At 47.2% G+C, this 18,986-nt stretch overlaps 1 protein-coding gene and 1 pseudogene across 1 annotated transcript; both read left to right on the top strand.

Moving 5' to 3' along the window:
• Positions 1-1,574: 1,574 nt before the first annotated feature.
• LOC126509307 (splicing factor U2AF 26 kDa subunit-like) lies at positions 1,575-4,544 on the top strand (annotated as a pseudogene).
• Positions 4,545-10,073: 5,529 nt separating this feature from the next.
• Positions 10,074-18,823, top strand: Zmynd19 (zinc finger MYND-type containing 19). The gene is made up of 6 exons (XM_050155323.1): positions 10,074-10,355; positions 11,906-11,965; positions 13,184-13,290; positions 13,893-14,033; positions 17,762-17,942; positions 18,358-18,823. The coding sequence occupies exons 1-6, from the start codon at positions 10,305-10,307 to the stop codon at positions 18,499-18,501; spliced, it is 684 nt and encodes a 227-aa protein (XP_050011280.1). The 5' UTR covers positions 10,074-10,304; the 3' UTR covers positions 18,502-18,823.
• Positions 18,824-18,986: the final 163 nt, after the last annotated feature.

Raw genomic sequence — 18,986 nt, forward strand, 5'->3', positions numbered from 1 at the left:
TCGAACTCACAGAGATCCGCCTGCCTCTGCCTCCCAAGTGCTGGGATTAAAGGCGTGTGCCACCACTGCCCGGCCTTTGGTTTGGGTTTTTTGTTTGTTTGTTTGTTTTGGTTTAGTTTTTCAAGACAGGGTTTCTCTGTGTGACAGTCCTGGCTATCCTGGAACTCAATATGTAGACCAGGCTGGACTCAAACTCACAGAGATCTACCTGTTACTGCTTCCTTAGTACTGGGGCTAAAGCTATGCCCACCACCACCCAACTAAGAAGAAATTTTAACAGATTTAAGCACAGGGTTAATAGAAGTATTCGAGGAAAGGCACAGCCAAGAGTGGGATCAAGTGTGAATGTGGTCTTTTGGAGAGTTGGACTTAAGACTTTTTGTTTGTTTTGTCTTTTGAGATTGAGTTTCTTAGCCGTCCTGGAACTAGCTCTTGTAGACCAGGCAGGCCTCGAACTCCCTGAGATCCACCTGCCTCTGCTTCCTGAGTGTTGGGATTAAAGGCGTGCACCACTACAGCCCGGCCTGGACTTATGTCTTTATAATAACCACATAAGTGACCTTAGCAGCCTCCAAAATTCTTTATCAAAGGGTGGTTGAAGGACTTTAACGAAGGTTATAAAATGGTCACGGAGGCACAGTGGATGGAAATCTTAGGTCACCAGAGTTGCATGAGGAATTAAGATAACTTTGTGGGGTTTTCTTTGGTGGGGGGGGTAAATTCTTTTTTCTAAACAGTGCCTCTCCATGCAGTACTGGATGTCCTGCAACTCACTCTGTAGACCAGGCTGGCCTCAAACTCACAGAGATCCTCCTGCCTTTGCCTCCCCAAGGCGTGCACCATCACTGCCCAGTTTTGTCTACTGGTCACCTTTTTTGTTTGTTTGTTTGTTTTGCGAGACAGGGTTTCTCGGTGTAACAGCTCTGGCTGTGCTGGAATTCAATCTGTAGACCATGTTAGTATTCAGGCCTGCCCTTGGGGTCCTGATGGGATATGTCCTCAGCTGCTGCCACTAAAAGCCCCCTGTTCACATTTATTTGCTAAGGTCCCTTTTAAACAGTGGGCCTTGCCCACCTCCCATCTCTTTTTCTCTCCCTCTCTCTTTCTCTTCCTCCACTCTTGTCCCAAGCGACCAGTCTCTGTCCTCTCTCTCTCCTCTTCCAATAAATCTCCTATGTGAGCCCTGTTGTATGACATGACTTCTTTGTTTTTTAATTTATTTATTATGTATACAGTATTCTACCTGTGTGTATGCCTGCAGCCCAGAAGAGGGCGCCAGACCTCATTCCAGTTGGTTGTGAGCCACCATGAGGTTGCTGGGAATTGAACTCAGGACCTTTGGAAGAACAGGCAATGCTCTTAACCACTGAGCCATCTCTCCAGCCCCCATGACTTGTCTTTGTGGTATTTTAAAACCAATAACAACATTGGTTCCCTGACTGGGAAGGCTCTCCTGGCACTTCCTCCTTCCTGCTGGCAGTCTAAGGCGTGCAGGGACCCTGGAACCCAGTTTACATATGACAATCTCACTGCTCCAACCAACAGATCACTAGGCCCCTCCATCAAACATCGGCATGATTGCTGAAGCCCCCTCTTCTCCACCTCTGGCTGTAAGACTTTAAGACAATCCTGAAGCCATTTTTGACTATTCTGAATCCCTCAGCCTCTGTGCCATAGTGCTTCCCCTCCTCCCCTGGGAACCAAGGACCTAACAGCTACATTCGCACGTACTCAGTTCCTGAACAATTACCCATATACATATGCTTTGGTTCGGTCCCCGGGGTCAAAATGACCTCTTACCTCATCTGATCTGGCAACAGCTAATAGTCAAAGAACAACTCCCCTTGCTTCTGTGGCCCCTTTAAAAGTAGGCTATTCGAGGTGTCTCGGCTTCCCAAATGCTGGGGGACCCTGTCATGACAAAATTAATAAAATCCTCATGCTTTTGCATCGGCTGTGGTGTGTGAGATGGTCTTTGGGGGCGACTCCTCCCCGGTGTTTGGACGCTAGAGTCCGACATGGCCATTTCCCACGAGTGAGGACTTGCCTCTTAAGCGTGGTTTTTCACCAGAGGCCTCAAGCCCTTGTACCAGGCAACCATGACTCTTGGGATTGGAGCCCTTGGCCCCTCCTTTGTGTTTGACAAATCACTGAGCAGCCTGTGCCTTCTTGAAATCAGCCTTTTCTGAATTCCTGAGACAGTAGGAATTACAGACCCTTGAGTCTCACTTATCTGCCTCACTTATGGGAACTTTGACATCATCTCTCCCTCCCAACTTTTGCACTCAGTGTCCTATTTAAGGACTGCTAAACTCATCCGTCTTTGCAGTCAGATCTTGCCCAAATACCCCTTAGATACTGAGTTCTGATTTCTTCCACCTGCCACAAATCTGCTTTCTCGTTCACTGGCAGCTTCACCTTCCATTCAATCAACTGGGTCTCCGGCAGGGCTACCCACCTCTGACCATTCCTCTGGAGGTGAAGCTCCTTTCTCGAGCACAGTCCTCTTCTCACCTTCTAGTTTTTCGAGAAGTTCTAGTACCAAGCGTCTGTGTCTTTCTAGGGCTCAGAGCCCGTGGGTCATGTTCTTGCAGCTTGTGCCCACTCAGTTAGATCCTCCATAGATCCTTGGGATGCCAGTGTATTCAGGCCTTTGAATCTTTCTCTTGCTCATTGTGTCCATTCAGTCTTCCTCTGCCTCATCCTTTGGAACTGTGTCATATACCTTCTTGCTTCCATTGCGATGTCTTTTAGAGTCCCACTGACCACTCCTTTTAAATAAAATCAGGCCTCAGTATCCTTTGGACCAGTCAGGGAACTAAGAAAGAAGTCTCCATCTTTTTTTTTTTTTTTTTTTATTCACTGCTCCACAACCTATCTACTCTCCCTCTGTAAATGTTCTGTCTAGGTTTGCTACAACATGGAAGTCAGAGATGGAGACAGTCCTCAGGACTGCGACGCTCTTTCCCTAAGCTTCAGAAGACACCAAGATCAACAGTCTGGTCCCCAATTCCAGAAGAATGAGGGTTCACCTCGCAGCTGCTCTTTATCTACAGGAACGGGAACACCATATGGAAGTGGATGCTTTCCTTCCTGACCCCTCTCCTCATGTTCCTGTCTCATCAATTTCTTCAATGATACATTCAGAAATCTCCGACTAAACAACTAATCAGCTATTGTTACAGGACCACCAACTGCTAGCCACAGAGCTGGAGGCAGAAGACTGCCAAACATGTCCAGGTGGTGAGAACCAACAGCACCCCAGAGGTAACCATGTCCCCCAGATTTGGAAAAGAGACTCACAGAACAGTTTCTTATGTAACTCTTTACTATTCCTTTATTTAAAAGGTACTAATGCTACAATGACTACCCCGTAGCCAACCACCTGTGCCTCCTGGTGAATCAGACTGAAAGAGGGTGTCAAGGTGCTGCTGCGGTGAAGTGAAGAAACAGGCGCTTCTTGTGAGTTCTTGTGAGCCCCAGGGAGTTGACTCGGATCCACTTCAAACAGCATTTGTCAGGTCCAAGCGGCGCCTGACAGTTCCACAGACCCTGCACAGTGAAGTGAAACAGCCAGCTACCTCAGGACCTTGTCAGCACCCCAGTTTTCTCAGGTCCCCCAGGCCAGCCGGAAGTAGTCTCGACAAGATGGCATCCACATTTCTGTATCACCTGCTACCCTTTTCCAACTCACCTTTTTATAAGTAAAAAGGAGGGACTTCCCAACGCTCCTGAGCAACGGAAGTGAAGCAAGGAGCAGACGCGTTGGAGTGTTCGGGGCTAACTGCTCTTTTTACTTTAAGATTGGGGCCTGCCGACTTCACAACAAACCGACATTCAGCCAGACCATAGTGCTGCTCAACTTGTACCAAAATCCACAGAACACAGCCCAAACGGCAGACGGATCGCACTGTCACGTGAGCGACGTGGAGGTGCAAGAGCACTATGATAACTTCTTTGAGGAGGTGTTCACAGAACTGCAGGAGTACGGGGAGATCGAAGAGATGAATGTGTGGGACAACCTTGGGGACCACCTCGTGGGCAATGTCTGTGTTAAGTTCCGCCGGGAGGAGGATGCAGAGCTTGCTGTGACTGAACTCAATAACCGCTGTTTCAACAGGCAGGCTGTGCACGCGGAGCTGTCCTCTGTCACTGACTTCAGAGTCGTGCTGCCGGCAGTACGAGATGGGGGAATGTACCCGAGGTGGCTTCTGCAACTTCATGCACCTACGACCCATATCCCTGAACCTGCGCCGGCAGCTCTATGGGCGAGGACCCAGGCATAGGTCACCCTCAAGATCCCATACAGGTCACCGTCTCCGAGAAAGGAACCGGCGCCGTTCCCCAGACCACCGGCATGGTCGCTTCTGAGCTTCTGAGACTGGTGCTCCTGTTCCTCACCCAAGGGCAGAGACGTTCCTGTGCAGGGTCCCTTCTCAAAGCCCTCTTCACTCCAGCTCCATCCCAGGCTTCAGAGCTTCACGGTGTAATCTGCTCAGCAGAGGAACTAGCTCCTCCCATCCCTCCTCTAATAAAGCTTTAGACTCTGGAAAAAAAAAAATAAGTAAAAAGGAGGAATGTTATTTAGTCAGGCATCTGCACTGGCCTGCCCTCGGGGTCCCGATAAGGATTTGTCCTCAGCTGCAGCCACTACCAATACCTCCTGTGCACGTTTGCTGCTTTCCCTGCCCACCTCCCATCTTTCTGTTTTCCACCATTCATCCCCAGGGGCTGGTCTCTGCCCACCTCCCTCTCCTCTTTCAACAAACCTCCAATGTGAGCCCTTTTGTATAGCAGGACTCTCTCCCACCATTTTTAAAAGCATAGTAGACCAGGCTGGCCCAGAACTCAGAGACCCGCCTGCCTCTGCCTCCCTAGTGCTGGGATTAAAGGCGTGCGCCACGCGCCGCCGCCGCCGCCACCACCACCACTACCACCCAGATGCCTCTGGGATTTTGTTTTGTTGTTGTTTTTGTTTTGTTTTTAGAGATGGGGCTGTTTTTAGTAGACCAGGCTGGCCTTGAACTCACAGAGATAGACCTGCCTCTACCTCCTGAGGGCTGGCTTTACTGGCTTTAAATGCCTGAGCCACCACCGCCCTGGGCTTTTATCTTTATCCTATATAACTTTCTTTACTTCTTACTCCTTGGCTTGCCATGTAGCTGGGTGGCTGGTCCCTGGAGTTGTCCTCCTCTAACTCCTTCATCCTTCCTTCTCAGATCTCTCCTATTTATTCTCCCTCTGCCTGCCAGCCCTCCTTATCCTTTTTCCTTTCTTGATATTGGCCATTCATCTCTTTATTAAACCAAGCAGGTGTTTTAGACAAGGCAAAATAACACAGTTTCACAGAGGTAAACAAATGCAACATAAAGAAATGCAACACGGGCTGGAGAGATGGCTCAGGGGTTAAGAGCACTGGGCTGCTCTTACAGAGGTCCTGAGTTCAATTCCCAGCAACCACATGGTGGCTTACAACCATTCATAATGAGATCTAGTGCCCTCTTCTGGCCTGTAGGCATACATGCAGACATAACACTGTATACATAATAAATAAATCTTAAAAGAGAACACATTATCATTGCATCATTAAACAAATGTTCCATTACATAAACAAATGTAACACATCTTTAATATTCTACAACACAATGTAGCCCTCACTGTTCTGGACCTATGTAGACCAAGCTGGCCCTGAACTTACAGAGATCCTGCTTCTGTTTCTCAAGTATTGGGGTTAAAGACTTGGGATAACAAGTCCAGCTACAAAAGTGATTTAATTTTTTACATTTTTATTTACTTGTTTATCTTTCTACTTGAGAAATGATTTCTCTATGTAGTACTGGTTATCCTGGAAACTCAACATGTAGATGAGGTTGGTTTTGAACTCAGAGATCAACCTATTTCTACCTGGATTAAAAGCATGTACCAGCACATCTGGCTTAATTTAATTTTATTTTATGTGCATTGGTGTTTCACCTGCATACATGTCCCTGTGAAGGGGTAGGATTCCCTGGAACTGGAGTGACAGACAGTTATGAGCTGACATGTGGGTGTTGGGAATTGATTCCCCAACTAGCTTATATATTATTGGGAAAAGCATAGGCATGCCACAGCACACCTTTGGATTTTTGGTTGTGAACCTAGCCTTTAATGGTTGAGCCATCTCTCCAGCCCCACACCTTTGGAAATAATAGGACAACTTTTGGAGCCTGGGAGTGAGCTCTTTCCTTTTACCATCTGAGTGTCAGGGATTGAACTCAGGTCCTAAGTTTTGGCAGCAAGCACCTTTATCCATTAAGCTTTCTCAGCCATCCTTCCACTTTTACATAAGTTCTAGGGATTTAACTCAGGTCACCAGGCTTGTACGGTAAGTGCCTTTATAAATCTACTGAGCCTTCTTGTCAGTCTCGATTCCAGGGGTGAATGGATGTGATATTTCTCTTCCACTGTACAAAATTCTGAGCCATCTTCTTGCTAGCCATGACTCTCGTTCTGTTCCTTTGTTCAGCAAAATCTCAGAAGAGCTGTTTCTCATTGTCTATAATTCTCTTTCCCTTTTTAAAACTGTGCTGTGTATGAGACGCGGTTCCATTTAGCCCAGGCAGGCCTTATTCTCCCTATAAAGCTAAGAATGACCTTGAACTTCTGATTCTCTGCCCTCCACCTCCCAAATTCTAGGGTTACAGGCTTGTTAACTTTCTTTAAGATGGTGTCTCAGACAGGCAGTGGTGGTGCATACCTTAATCCCTGCACTCAGGAGGCAGAGGCAGGTGAATCTCTGTGAGTTCAAGGCCAGCCTGGCCTACAAGAGCTAGTTCCAGGACAGGCTCCAAAGCTACAGTGAAATCCTGTCTCAACCCCTCCCCCCCCCAAAAAAAAAGTGTCTCATTGTATAGCTCAGATTTGCTTGGAAAGTACTATGGATTCCATGCTGACCTGGGAATAATTTACTACAGTCTAGGATGGACTTGAGTCTTCCCGCTTCTGCCTTAATCATGCTTGGGATTTCAGACGTGTGCCACAATGCCCAACCTTCTATTCCTTCTCAGCACACTGATGGTTGTTCCTCAACCAAAACTATACATTTCAAGGTGTGCTAAATCCATTGTTTCACTGTCTGTTGTTACCTCCTGGGCCTATCATAAATGTCTACCAAAAAACCACACTGCCCGTTTCTGGCTTCTCAGCCCCCAACTTCTCCGGGTTTCCTTGCTGAGTTGTGCTCTTCCTAGTTATTTTCTCCTTGATATAAGCATGCTCAGGGTTCCGCCTTTTCCTCATCTCTGCGGCCTTTCTTCCCTAGTTATCTTTCGCAGTTTTATGCCTTACTGTGGTTTGAATGTTAATAAGTTGGTATGGGTCTGGAGAGGTTGCTCAGAAATCAAAAGCACTTGCTGCTCGTGCAGAGGACTGGGGTTCAGTTCCCAGCAGCCATGTGGCAGTTCATAACCATCTGCAACTCCAGTTGCAGAGGATCCAACAGTCTTCTCAGGAACTGGATGCATAACATATGTAAATACATGCAAACATTCATGCACATAAAATAAATTATTTTAAAAGAGATCAGGTGCCAGGAGGCAGTAAATATGCTTGCTGCCAAGTCTGATGATCTGAGTTCAATCCCTGTAACTAACATGGCAAGAAGAACCCACTTCCATAAGTTAACTTCTGACTGCCATACGTATGTACACCATAAATAAATATAAAAACATTTTCTAAAAAAATTGAGTGTGCTAGCAAACACCTAAAACATCCTAGCACTTAGGAGGTTTGAGGCAGGGAAGCTATTTTGAAGTCAGTCTGCCTCAAAAAAAAAAAAAAAAAAAAAAAAGACAGATTGGTGAGATGGCTCAGTGGTTAGACATGCTTGCTCCTAAACCTGATGATCTAAGAACCCAGAACTCACATAAATGAACCAGTGCCCAATGTTATCCTCTACACATGCACTCACAAAATAAATTAATGCAGAACTTAAAAAAATCACGTTCAAATTTAATTCCCAACATAACAGTAACCAAAGATAATGAGGTCATCAGGGTTCTTCCCTCATAGATGGGCTTAGAATGTTTTGTTTTGTTTTCTTGGAGACATGATTTTTCTATGTATCCTTGACTGTCCAGGAACTATGTGGACCAGGCTGGCCTTAAACTCACCGAGATCGCTCACCAGACACTGTCTCCCCAGTGCTGGGATTGAAGGCATGCGCTACCATGCCCAGCTTCCATATGGTGCTCTCAATAATGAAGATTATTTCTAGGTTGTGTAGAAAGACTCACAGATTTCAGGTGACCAGGTCCTATAATGCTGGCCACAGAGCTGCAGCATTGGCTCAGTCGTTAAGAGCATTTGCAGGGGACGTGGATTTAGTTCCTAGCGTCGACATGGAGTCTCACAACCATTAACTCTAGTTCCATGGATCAAACACCTTTTGCACACACATGGTACACATACATAAGTGCATAAGTGCAGGCAAAGCACTCATACACATAAATAATCTAAATGCCAGGGCGATGGTGGCAAATTCCTTTAATCCCAGCAGGTGAGAGGCAGAGGCAGGTGAGTCTCAGTGAGTTCAAGGCCTGCCTGGTCTACAAAGAAAGTTCCAAGATAGCCAGAACTGTTACACAGAGAAACCCAGTCTCAAAAAAACAAAACAACAAACAACAACAACAAAAATAATGAAAGCTACTTGAGTGAGGGAAACTAGAATATGATGGAAATCCTACTGGATCTTAAGAATAGAGGAAAACTATAATCTTGTTTTTTTTTGACACAGGATTTTTCCATTAAACAGTCCTGGCTGTCCTGGAACTCACTTTGTAGACCAGGCTGGCCCCGAACTAACAGAGATCCACCTGCCTCTGCCTTCTGAATGCCACCACCACCACCCCACTTTAATATTTACATCTGTTATGTCTTCCCTAAAAGGGATAGAGTGCCTGAGCTCAGGGGGTAGGGATTTCTGAGTCTAGTAGATTAGTAAAGGAACTAAATAGGCTATAAAGTCATAATTTAGGAGCTAACCTCATTGTTAACTACCTTGGGGCTGTCTCATACTCATTTATCAGCTCAAGGAAGGTACTCGATAGGGTGAAGCACGGCTGACGCCCTCTACAGGAGCTGCCTCTGACTCATCAGGTGTGTATCCTGCTGGGGTCTCCTTTCAAGTCGTGCGGATGTGTCGAATTCCTATTTTGGAGGGACTTACTGTTAAGACTACTTTATTACCAGGGAAACACACATGCTGCTCCATCCTAAGCATCCCGCCCCTTTTCTATTAACTTCGGGACACCATCACAAGTCTGAAGAGGTTGGTGGGACAGGTGCGTTTTGAGCAAAGCATCTGGGAGTCCTGTGAAGTTCCCAGGGCTGAGAGAAGTTCTAGCTTCACTCGGGACGCTTGGTAACTATTTCCAAAATAGAACAATGAGGGCCAGCAACATCTGCAGATCCTTAGATGCCTGGAGTCACCTTGAAGCAAAAGGAGCCTAGCCCTAGGTTTGAGCTTTAGGCCTTACCGGCTGTGTCACGATTCGAGACTATGAGGTCTCCCTTTCCGAGAGACAGATATCCAACCCAGCCTCCGGCTCCTCACCGAAGGTCTTATCCTTCTTTGGAGACCTAAGGCGCATCGGATCCGGGAGGCACGGCGTAGGTATTCGCCGCTGCCTCGTAGGTTGGTTCTGGAGACCTGAACCACTCACACAGTATAGTGCCAGGCCGTAACCACCCCGTAAGGACAGACGTTCCACGTCGCTCTGCCGTACACAGCTCCGAGACGAGAACGAAGGCGGCTAAGGGTCACGAAAAAACCGCAACCAAAATCACACGCTCCCGCCGCCCCAGCCGCCGCAGCGCGCACAAAGCTTCCCGCGAAATTGACGTTGCGCCGGCCGCCGCGCAGGCGCCGCCCCCGGCTCGCCCCTCCCCCCGTACTTGGTTCTTTTTCACTGCGCCTGCGCTCTTTCCCTATTTCTATTGGTCGGCTGGCCGCGGCGCGCCACGGCCGGCGGAGGGCGCGTCCCCCAATTGGTCGGTCGCCGCCGGTGGGGGGTGTGTCCCGGTCGCGCCCCGCCCTCGGCTCCGCTTGCTGGTGTGCGCGCGGCGGTGGCGGCGGCGCGTGGCAGGTCCGGCGGGCACGAGGCGGCGGCGGTGGCCCGAACCCGGCCCAGCCTCGTCCGCCCTCGGCCCGCCCGGCCTGACCCCGGCCCCGGCCTGACCCGGAGTGCCGCGGCCTCGCTCCGGCCCGGCCCGGTCGGGAGCCTCCGGAGGGAGCGGCTCCGCCTGCCGAGAGCGCAGGCCCGGCCATGACCGACTTTAAATTGGGCATCGTGCGGCTCGGCCGAGTGGCCGGGAAGGTAAGCGGTGTGGGAGCGGCGGCGAGGCCTGCGCGGGCTGGGGCACCTGGGCGAGCAGCTGCGCGGGCCTGCTTGGTTCCGTCGGGCGCCGCCTTCCTCGCGGGGACCTTCCCCGCGGCCGTGGGCGCGCCCCTCGGCCTCAGGACTCGTGTGGGACTGGCTTGCGCGGCGTTCGTCCTGTGTGGCCGCGGGCGGGCACCTGCGGCGGCTCCGGCGGCCAGGCTGCACCTGCGGCCGCACGGTTTAAACGCGGCGGCCTCCCGCCGTAAACGCCCTCGGCCCGTAGCTCTGAGGCCAGCAGAGTCGCCGGTCCGCAGTTGATCTCGGCGGCGGCGCGTTTTAACGTTGCCCAAGGGCTGGCCACGTTCGGTCACTCAAGTCGCAGGCTTCCCTCGAGCACAGAGTAGGGGCCAGGGCCCTGGTCTTGGTGGGCTGGAAGGCTCTCAGGTGCTCCTCGCTCGGGCCACCACCCACCACATGTTGAAGCTGGACCCCGAGGCTTGGTGTCGTTCAGGAACTGTGGACCTTAATTCTGTTCCTCCCACCCCTGGCTGCAGCTGCTGCTGGGAGAGAGGAACAGACAGAAAGTAGGGGCAGGTAACTGAGATCCTAGAAAGCTCTTCCAGGAAAGTAAGACCAACCTGTTTTCCTTTGCATTTTTTGCAAGAGCTCAGGAAAGGGCTGCTGGAACTTTCTAACTAGGGATGGATGGGAGCCTAGACTCCTTTCGACTCGGTAACTAATTGCAGCAGCCTTGGCCCTTAAAGCTTTTACTAGGAACATCTGAGACCAGAGGAAAGAGCGCTCGCTATCCAGTGAGCACGTGCAAAAGCTACCCAACCTACTCAATAAGCAGTACTTAAAACCTCAATTTTCTATCGCAATCCCATTCCCTTCCTCTGCTTCAGTAAACTTGTGATGACCGAGTTTCTGGGGGCATTAAAACCTCAGGACCACTTGTCAGGAAGGGTCTATCCGGTATGGATGGGCCCTGAAGCCTACTTTGGAAAATGTGATCACTTTTTTTTTTTTTTTTTTTTGGTGGTGGTGGTATTTTGTTTCCGTGGTTTTTTGTTTGTTTGTTTTGTTTCCAAACGGTTTCTCTGTGTAGCCCAGGCTGCCCTGGAACTCACTCTGTGGACAAGGCCTGGCCTTGAACTCAAAGATAATCCAGGTCAAATTAAAGGTGTGGAGGTGTGGGCCACTACCACCCTGCCTCGTTTTACTTTAAACATACTAAATTCGACTAATTTGACTTTTCTTTTTACTTCATAGTTTTTTTGTTTTTTGAGACAGGGTCTCACTATGTGGTCTTGGCAGTCCTGGAACTTCACAGAGTTCCGTCTGCCACTACCTTGGAGTGTTGAGATTAAAGGTGTGTACTGCTATGCCCAGCTTCGGCATTGCTATATGTGCTAAGGCTCCACTTAAGATTTGGTTACTTTCTGTCTCATTGGAAAATATTGCAGATTCCTGCTATTGCTAGTTATGGTGTTACTGTTTCTTAGATTGATCTCAGATGTAACCTTTGAAACATGGTTTATTTTCAGACCAAATACACACTGATAGATGAGCAAGACATACCACTGGTGGAGAGCTACTCCTTTGAGGTAAGGATTATTTTTGTTTGATCCTCAGGAAACATGAAGATGAATTTCCTTCCTGGTTTTGGGCAAACAAGAGAATAACCACTGGTACTTAGGAGCACTTAGCTCCCAAACAGGTTGTGACAGCCTGGATGTCCAGTAGATGCTGCCCAGTAGAGTTCATGTGACCTCTTTTGCCCTGATTACTAATCTTTTGTTTGGGTTTGTTTGTTTGGTTTTTGGCTTTTCTTTTTTTCTTCTTTTTTTGTCTTCGTTGTTGTTGCTTTGTGTTTTGTTTTATTTTATTTTTTTTTTGAGATAGAGTTTTTGTGTTTAGGTTTGAAGGCTGCCCTGGAACTCGCTCTGTAGACCAGGCTAGGTGTTTGATTTTTTTTTTTTTTTTTTTTCGAGACAGGGTTTCTCTGGCTTTGGAACCTGTCCTGGAACTAGCTCTGTAGACCAGGTTGGTCTCGAACTCACAGAGATTCGCCTGCCTCTGCCTCCCGAGTGCTGGGATTAAAGGCGTGCGACACCACCTTAGTATATCCTTGATAAAGGATTACAGGCTCTGCTGCTCCTCTGCCACCCTCTCCAGTAACTTTTACATCAATTATTTCAGTCTATCTGAGCAATTCACACTTTCATAGCTGCTACTTATCTAGGAATTATTTGTGTCCTTTTTGTTTTTGTATGGGATCTTGTTAGGCACCCTCAAGCCAGCTATGAATATTCATTCTCCCTGTCTTCACTTCTTGAGTGCTGAGATTACAGATACGGACCATCACAGCCAACTTTCTGGGCTTTTTGTTTTTTCCTCTCAAGTATTTTTTTCTTGGGCTTTACTTATTTTTATTTTATGTGTATTAATGTTTACCTGAATGTCTGTACTAGTCACAGACAGTTGTGAAGCCACCATGTGGGTTCTGAGCATTAAATCCAGGTCCTCTGAAAGAGCAGCCAGTGCTCTTAACTGCTGAGACATCTCTAGTGCCACCTCCACCCACCCCACTACGTTTCTGGAGTTTTTTAAGGATGCAAAACTTTATTGCTTGGTGTCTACAATATTTTCCAAGTTGTTCATGAGGGTTTCTTGCCTGAGTGGAGCAGGAAGAAGCCCCTGTGCTTTTCGGGTACTTGAAGCAGGATGTCACTTGTACTTCTGGCATTTTTCTAAGCTGCATTTGAAATGTTGCTGAGAGTTGGAGGCTTTCCAACAGACCCACTCTGCTTTATGCTCCTCAGGCTCGAATGGAAGTAGATGCCGATGGAAATGGTGCTAAGATATTTGCATATGCCTTCGACAAAAACAGAGGAAGGGGCTCAGGCAGGCTTCTGCATGAGCTACTGTGGTGGGTATTTTTCAGCTGCTAAGTCTCCCTACCTAACCCCATGTGAGCTAAGGATACAGTATGCCTGAAGGCTAGAGCACTCTACCTAGTGGAGTCAGACTTAGCCTTATCTTCCCTAAGTCTGGGAGTTTATTTTAGAGGCCTTTAATACTAACCCAAAGGGAAGTACATATCACTTTAAACAACTGGTGGGATTCTGATGAGACAAGGCCTTGTGGAGGAAGGGTTCTGCTTTTGGATCCTTCTGGTGAGTCAGACTGCATCCCTAGAAAATGGACTATTGAACCTGGGTGTGTAAGGTGGGGTTTGAAATGTTGAGACCTTCCAGATGGAACTTGTCTCTAGATTATGTTGATACTTTGGGGGTTCTATCCATTACCCTCTGAGCAAAGCCCTTAAATTCAGGGGAAAAATCATCAGCCTGGTCCTGTTTGTGTTGGCCACACTGATGTTGCTTGGCTTCCTCTTGGTATCCCCCTTCGGTAGGGAAGGGCTCAGTTCAGACCTCATGTTTGGTATTTCTGTGTGGTTGGACATTAATGCTCAAATAGAAGTGCTTGAGGGTCTTTTCCCCCAAGGAAAAAAAAATTGTGTTTCCCTAGGGAACGACACAGGGGAGGTGTGGCTCCCGGGTTTCAGGTGGTACATCTCAATGCTGTGACTGTGGACAATCGTCTGGACAACCTGCAGTTAGTGCCATGGGGCTGGCGACCCAAAGCTGAAGAGACCTCCAGCAAACAAAGGTGGGTCTTTCCTGGCCAACACCTGACTCCTAAAGGGCCATCCCATGTTTCTGTTCCGTTTTTGCTCTTTTACTGTGAGTGTTTTAGGACCTTGATATCCTACCTGCCACCATCCATGTGGGGGGGGGGGATTTTTCTTTTTTTCATGGAAGAAGGAAATATTTTTTCCTTTTTTTTTTTTTAATTTATTTTTTGGTGGGGAGGGTTTAGAAATGGTCTCCCTGACTGTTTTGGAAATCAGTATGTACGGTATGTAGACCAGGCACAGAGATTCTCCTGCCTCTGTTTCCCCTGTGCTAGGACTAAAGGTGTATATACACCTCCATGCTTGGCTAGAAGAATTTTTATGATTAATTTTGGGGATTGATTTTTGTTGGTGATTGGCTCTAAGAACATTTTAGCTAATGTGGAATGAGACCATACCCCCCAGGACCACACAGCTGTTTCTATCATGTTCCTTTGCTGAACAACTTTCCCTGAGCAGTGGTTTAAAGGAAGTAGGAGGACAGAACTTAGGGACTGGGCCTCTTGGTTTCCCAGTTCCCTATGGTCCTGAAAACAGCATAGTACAAGCTTTCTATTCTGCAAGTCCTGTTCTTGCTAGCCCTGGGACTTATCACAGTGAACTTCATGAAGCTTTGGAGAAGAGCTGAGGAACCAGCAGGAAATGGAAATACCCATAGTCCCAAGCCACACAGGTATCATTGACCTATCATAGACCTCTTCTGAGAGCTTATGTGAGTTTCTGTATACGTCCTTAAGTCTAAGCAGCCTTCCTTGGCACTGACCACACTTACAAATGGCAGTAGCATTGGTGAGGTTATAGATGGTTAGGTAGGTGGATCTTTTAGCGATTGGTTTCAGGTGATGCTAGAGCTCCATGTAGTATAGGTAGGAGCTGTGGGAGGGCCCAGCCTTCTATTGATGTTTAGTGTTGGTCTCCAGGTCCTTAGAAGACAGTTGCCAAACTACTGTTCTGCTCTTGCAGAGTGTGAAGGCAGCCCTATGAAGGTCTCAAATTTCAAATCTGCCTGATTTCCTGCTTCCTACTCTGATGTAAGAGGTTTGAGTCTTCAGTTCTGTCTTATCACTCCCTCCCCACTCTCTTTTTTTATTTTTTAATTTTCTTTTTTGAGGTTCACGTTTCTTATGCTGGTTTCAACTTGCTATGTAGCTGAGACTGACCTTGAACTACCATCCTCCTGAGAAGTAGACATCCTATTCAGCAGGGTCCCCGCACGATGGCTTTACTATCCCGTGGTTGAGTGCTGTCTTTAATCTTCTGAATATACCTTATGATCATGCAATATAGCAGCTACAGTTAAAAACTTTATTTGGAAAGGGGCAGTTACAGTCCTGGGGGTAGAGAGCTGACGTTTGTGGTCAGATGGCTTGTTGACCCTTTCCTCAGCCAGTTTTTACTAAGCTTGGCTGAAGCTGTGCCCTTCAGGTAGGTAGTACCTCTTGCTGGCAGAGGCAGACCCAGATTGGACTAGGACCCATGAAGCATATCTGGTATGTGTAAGTGGGTGTAGAGGGAGAGAATGTTTCAGCAGGGGGTGCTTGAACCTGTGGGCACATGCGGTCAAAGAAGGATGTCCAGTGTCCTGGTTTGTTTGTGAGAGCAGGTTGCCTATAAAGTTCAGTTAAACAGCCCCTGTGCAGAGAAACCAGCCATGCATCTCCAAAGCCCCACGCAGTCTGTTATACTCACTTATGGGCAGCCAGCAGTCATATTAGGGCTATCCTGGTTAGGTTTCTTGTTAATATGATAAACTAACATGACCAAAAGCAACTTGGAAGAAAGGGTTTATTTATTTTAATCTTCATGTCTCAGTCCATCACTGAGGGAATTAAGGGCAGAAAATCAATCAGGAATCTGAAAATGGAGACCACTTTGGGAGCATTCTTTTTTTTTTTTTAAAGATTTATTTATTTATTATGTATACAACATTCCTTCCATGTATGCTCGCATGCCAGAAGAGGGCACCAGATCTCATAGATGACTGTGAGCCACCATGTGGTTGCTGGGAATTGAACTCAGGACCTTTGGAAGAGCAATCAGTGCTTTTAACCAATGAGCCATCTCTCCAGCCCAATTTGGGAGCATTCTTTATTGATTTTCTCTGCATTGCTAGCTCACCTTTGTCACACAGCCTAGGCCCAACTTGCCCAAAATTGATACTGCCCTCCTATATCAATTACCATTTAAGAAAATGCCCCTATGTGTAGCCTGTAGGCAAGTCTGATGGAGGTAATTTATCAGTTGACGGTCCATCTTTCCAAGTGATTGGTTTCTATCAAACTGACAAAAACTAACCGCATAATTGATTCTTTTCAACTTGACATACGTATGTATGTGTATTTGGTTTTTCGAGACAGTGTTTCTCAATAGCTATCGAGCCAGTCCTAGAATTCACCCTGTAGACCAGACTGGCCTAAAACTCACAGAGATCCGCCTGCCTCTTCCTCCTGAGTGCTAGGTTTAAAGGTGTGTGCCAACATCACCTGGCCTCCCTTTGTTTTTTGTCTCCAGAATCTGATGTTGATATCCTGATATAAAACCAAAAGTCAACAATATAAATAACTGACTCAGTGTTGAATATCCGAAACTCATTTCATATACTCTGGGCTCCACAGGGTTTAGGCAATCTGTGCCACTTCTAGCTCTGCTCCACATACTCAGCTGTCCTTATTGCTTATCCCACAGTCCTGGCATTTCCAGTTTACTGGGATTTTCAGCTGAGGCTGCTCACTTAACCAGTGGCCTCTCTTGGATCTCAGCTGTTTTCCATGAACTCTTTAGTCCTGAAACTCCATGCCTCCAGAACCATTGCTGTGTGAGAGCACATAACCAGGTTTGACTCTGCTTGAGATGTATGTAGCACTGGCCCCTTCTAGGTCACAACCCTGTGCTAGCTGACAGGAAATACTTTCTACAGGATTTCATCTCAGTGATGCGGTTCTTTTGTTAATCACAGCTGATTCTTCAGCCCCAGCTAGATCCTTAATTCTAATACATCACATGAACATTTCGCAAGCTAGGCTTCCATCCTCTACATTTCTTTCACCACTCTTTTGTTTGGTTGTTTTGATTTCTTAAGACGGGGTTTCTCTGTGAAACAGTCCTGGCTGTCCTGGAACTTGCTTTGTAGATCAGGTTGCTTCAAACTCAGATCTGCCCACTTGCTTCTGCCTCCCAAGTGCTGGGATTAAAGGTGTGTGCCACCAATGCTTGGCCTCTTTTAACACTTTTGTCTTCTAAATGTCCACAGAACAACCCATTAAGCTTGGAACTGGCTTTTCTAGCCCAAAGTTCCAAATACTTTTTCTTTTCCAAAAATCTTTTTCTTTCTTTCCTTTCTTTTTCCTTCCTTCCTTTCTTTTTTTGGGAGACAAGATTTCAATGTATAGCTCTGACTGCCATCACACCTGGCTAAGATTAAAAATTTATTTTTTGAGATAGGGTTTTTCTGTTATCTGTGGCTGTCTTGGAACTCACTCTGTAGATCAGGCTGGCCTCAAACTCACAGAGATCTGCCTGCCTCTTCCCGAGTGCTAAGATTAAAGGTTTGTGCCACATTAAATGTTTTTAATGTGGAGTGGTTAGTACATGCAATAGTGGTGGGCAGGCCAAACTCAAGTTGCCAGAACTGGGTAGAGCCTACCTGTCTTGGATAGGTATTTTCTCTCCTTGTGCTGACCTGGTCTGACATCCTTTCTTTCAGGGAGCAAAGCTTATACTGGCTTGCGATCCAGCAGCTTCCCACAGACCCTATAGAAGAACAGTTCCCTGTCCTGAATGTGACCCGGTACTATAATGCCAATGGAGATGTGGTGGAAGAGGAAGAGAATTCCTGTACCTACTATGAGTGTCACTATCCTCCTTGTACAGTGATTGAGAAGCAGGTATGGTGTGCTACACTGAGTCTTGGCCACTTCTGCCCAGCAGTATGGGTGTAATGAGGCAGGTTTTTCCTGGAGACGCCTGGTAGCCCTGGGTTTCTGCTAGGGTGACTCTTCCTTTGCTGCTGTTCCTGTCTAGACAGGGCATATGCTCTTCAGCTACAGTGCCTGTATAGCCAGTCTCTCTCTCAGTGTGTGCGTGTGACTTTTGAGGTGGGATTTTTTTTTTTTATTGGTGTTTTAGCCTGTATGTATATTTGTGTGAAGGTGCTGGATCCTGGAGTTACAGTTTTAAGCTGCCATATTGGGTGCTGGGAATTGAACCCGGGTTTTATTATTGTGTTTTTTCAGATGTTGAGATACAGTTTCCATACATTTTGTTAGTGTGATATTGAAGCCATAGTGTTTTGTGTTTCAGCTTCGGGAGTTCAATATCTGTGGGCGTTGCCAGGTGGCTCGATATTGTGGCTCTCAGTGCCAGCAGAAGGACTGGCCTGCCCACAAGAAGCACTGTCGGGAGAGGAAGCGTCCGTTTCAGCATGAGCTTGAGCCAGAGCGATGACGGGCTGAAGTGCTGCCACTGCTGCAGGTTCAAGGTTTCCAGCTCGTAATGAGCACAGTGGAAGATAGACTGGCAGTTGAACCTGGAGGTGCCAAAGAAGCCAGCAATGGATCCAGAGCAGCTGCCATAAGACCTCACAGCAACATGAAGCCTGTGGGGACAGTGCCCCTCCAGTGTTCACCCCCAGCAGAGACAAAGGGAGGCTCCCTAGGACCTTTCTCATTATTTATATGTTAATATGTTTGTAAACTCATGTACAGTTTTTTTGGGGGGAAGTGAGGGTTAGAAACTTCAAATAGAATCATTTGTTGTATTCCTCAAATGGTAAACAGTTGACAACTCGCCTAGAAACTGTCATGTAGTCAAGCTCCTGGGGGTGGGAATCCACTAAGAGGCATGCACAGAGTCATGTCTAAACAGGCAGAGTAAAGGGGTAGAATCATCCTTGTGACCAGTCTTTGCTCAAACCCCTGTTGTCCAGCCTT

Source organism: Alexandromys fortis, unplaced genomic scaffold (assembly GCF_014885135.2).
Source record: "Alexandromys fortis isolate MF-2015 unplaced genomic scaffold, M_Fortis_MF-2015_v1.1 scaffold_72, whole genome shotgun sequence".
NCBI classification, from domain to species: Eukaryota; Metazoa; Chordata; class Mammalia; order Rodentia; family Cricetidae; genus Alexandromys; species Alexandromys fortis.

What these genes read in the sequence shown, in the direction of transcription:
- Zmynd19 (XM_050155323.1), top strand. Translation starts at nt 10,305, where the DNA reads ATGACCGACTTTAAATTGGGCATCGTGCGGCTCGGCCGAGTGGCCGGG. An exon ending in GAGACCTCCAGCAAACAAAG is followed by an intron (nt 14,034 to 17,761) that starts GTGGGTCTTTCC and finishes CCTTTCTTTCAG; the next exon opens with GGAGCAAAGCTTATACTGGC. An exon ending in GTACAGTGATTGAGAAGCAG is followed by an intron (nt 17,943 to 18,357) that starts GTATGGTGTGCT and finishes TTTGTGTTTCAG; the next exon opens with CTTCGGGAGTTCAATATCTG.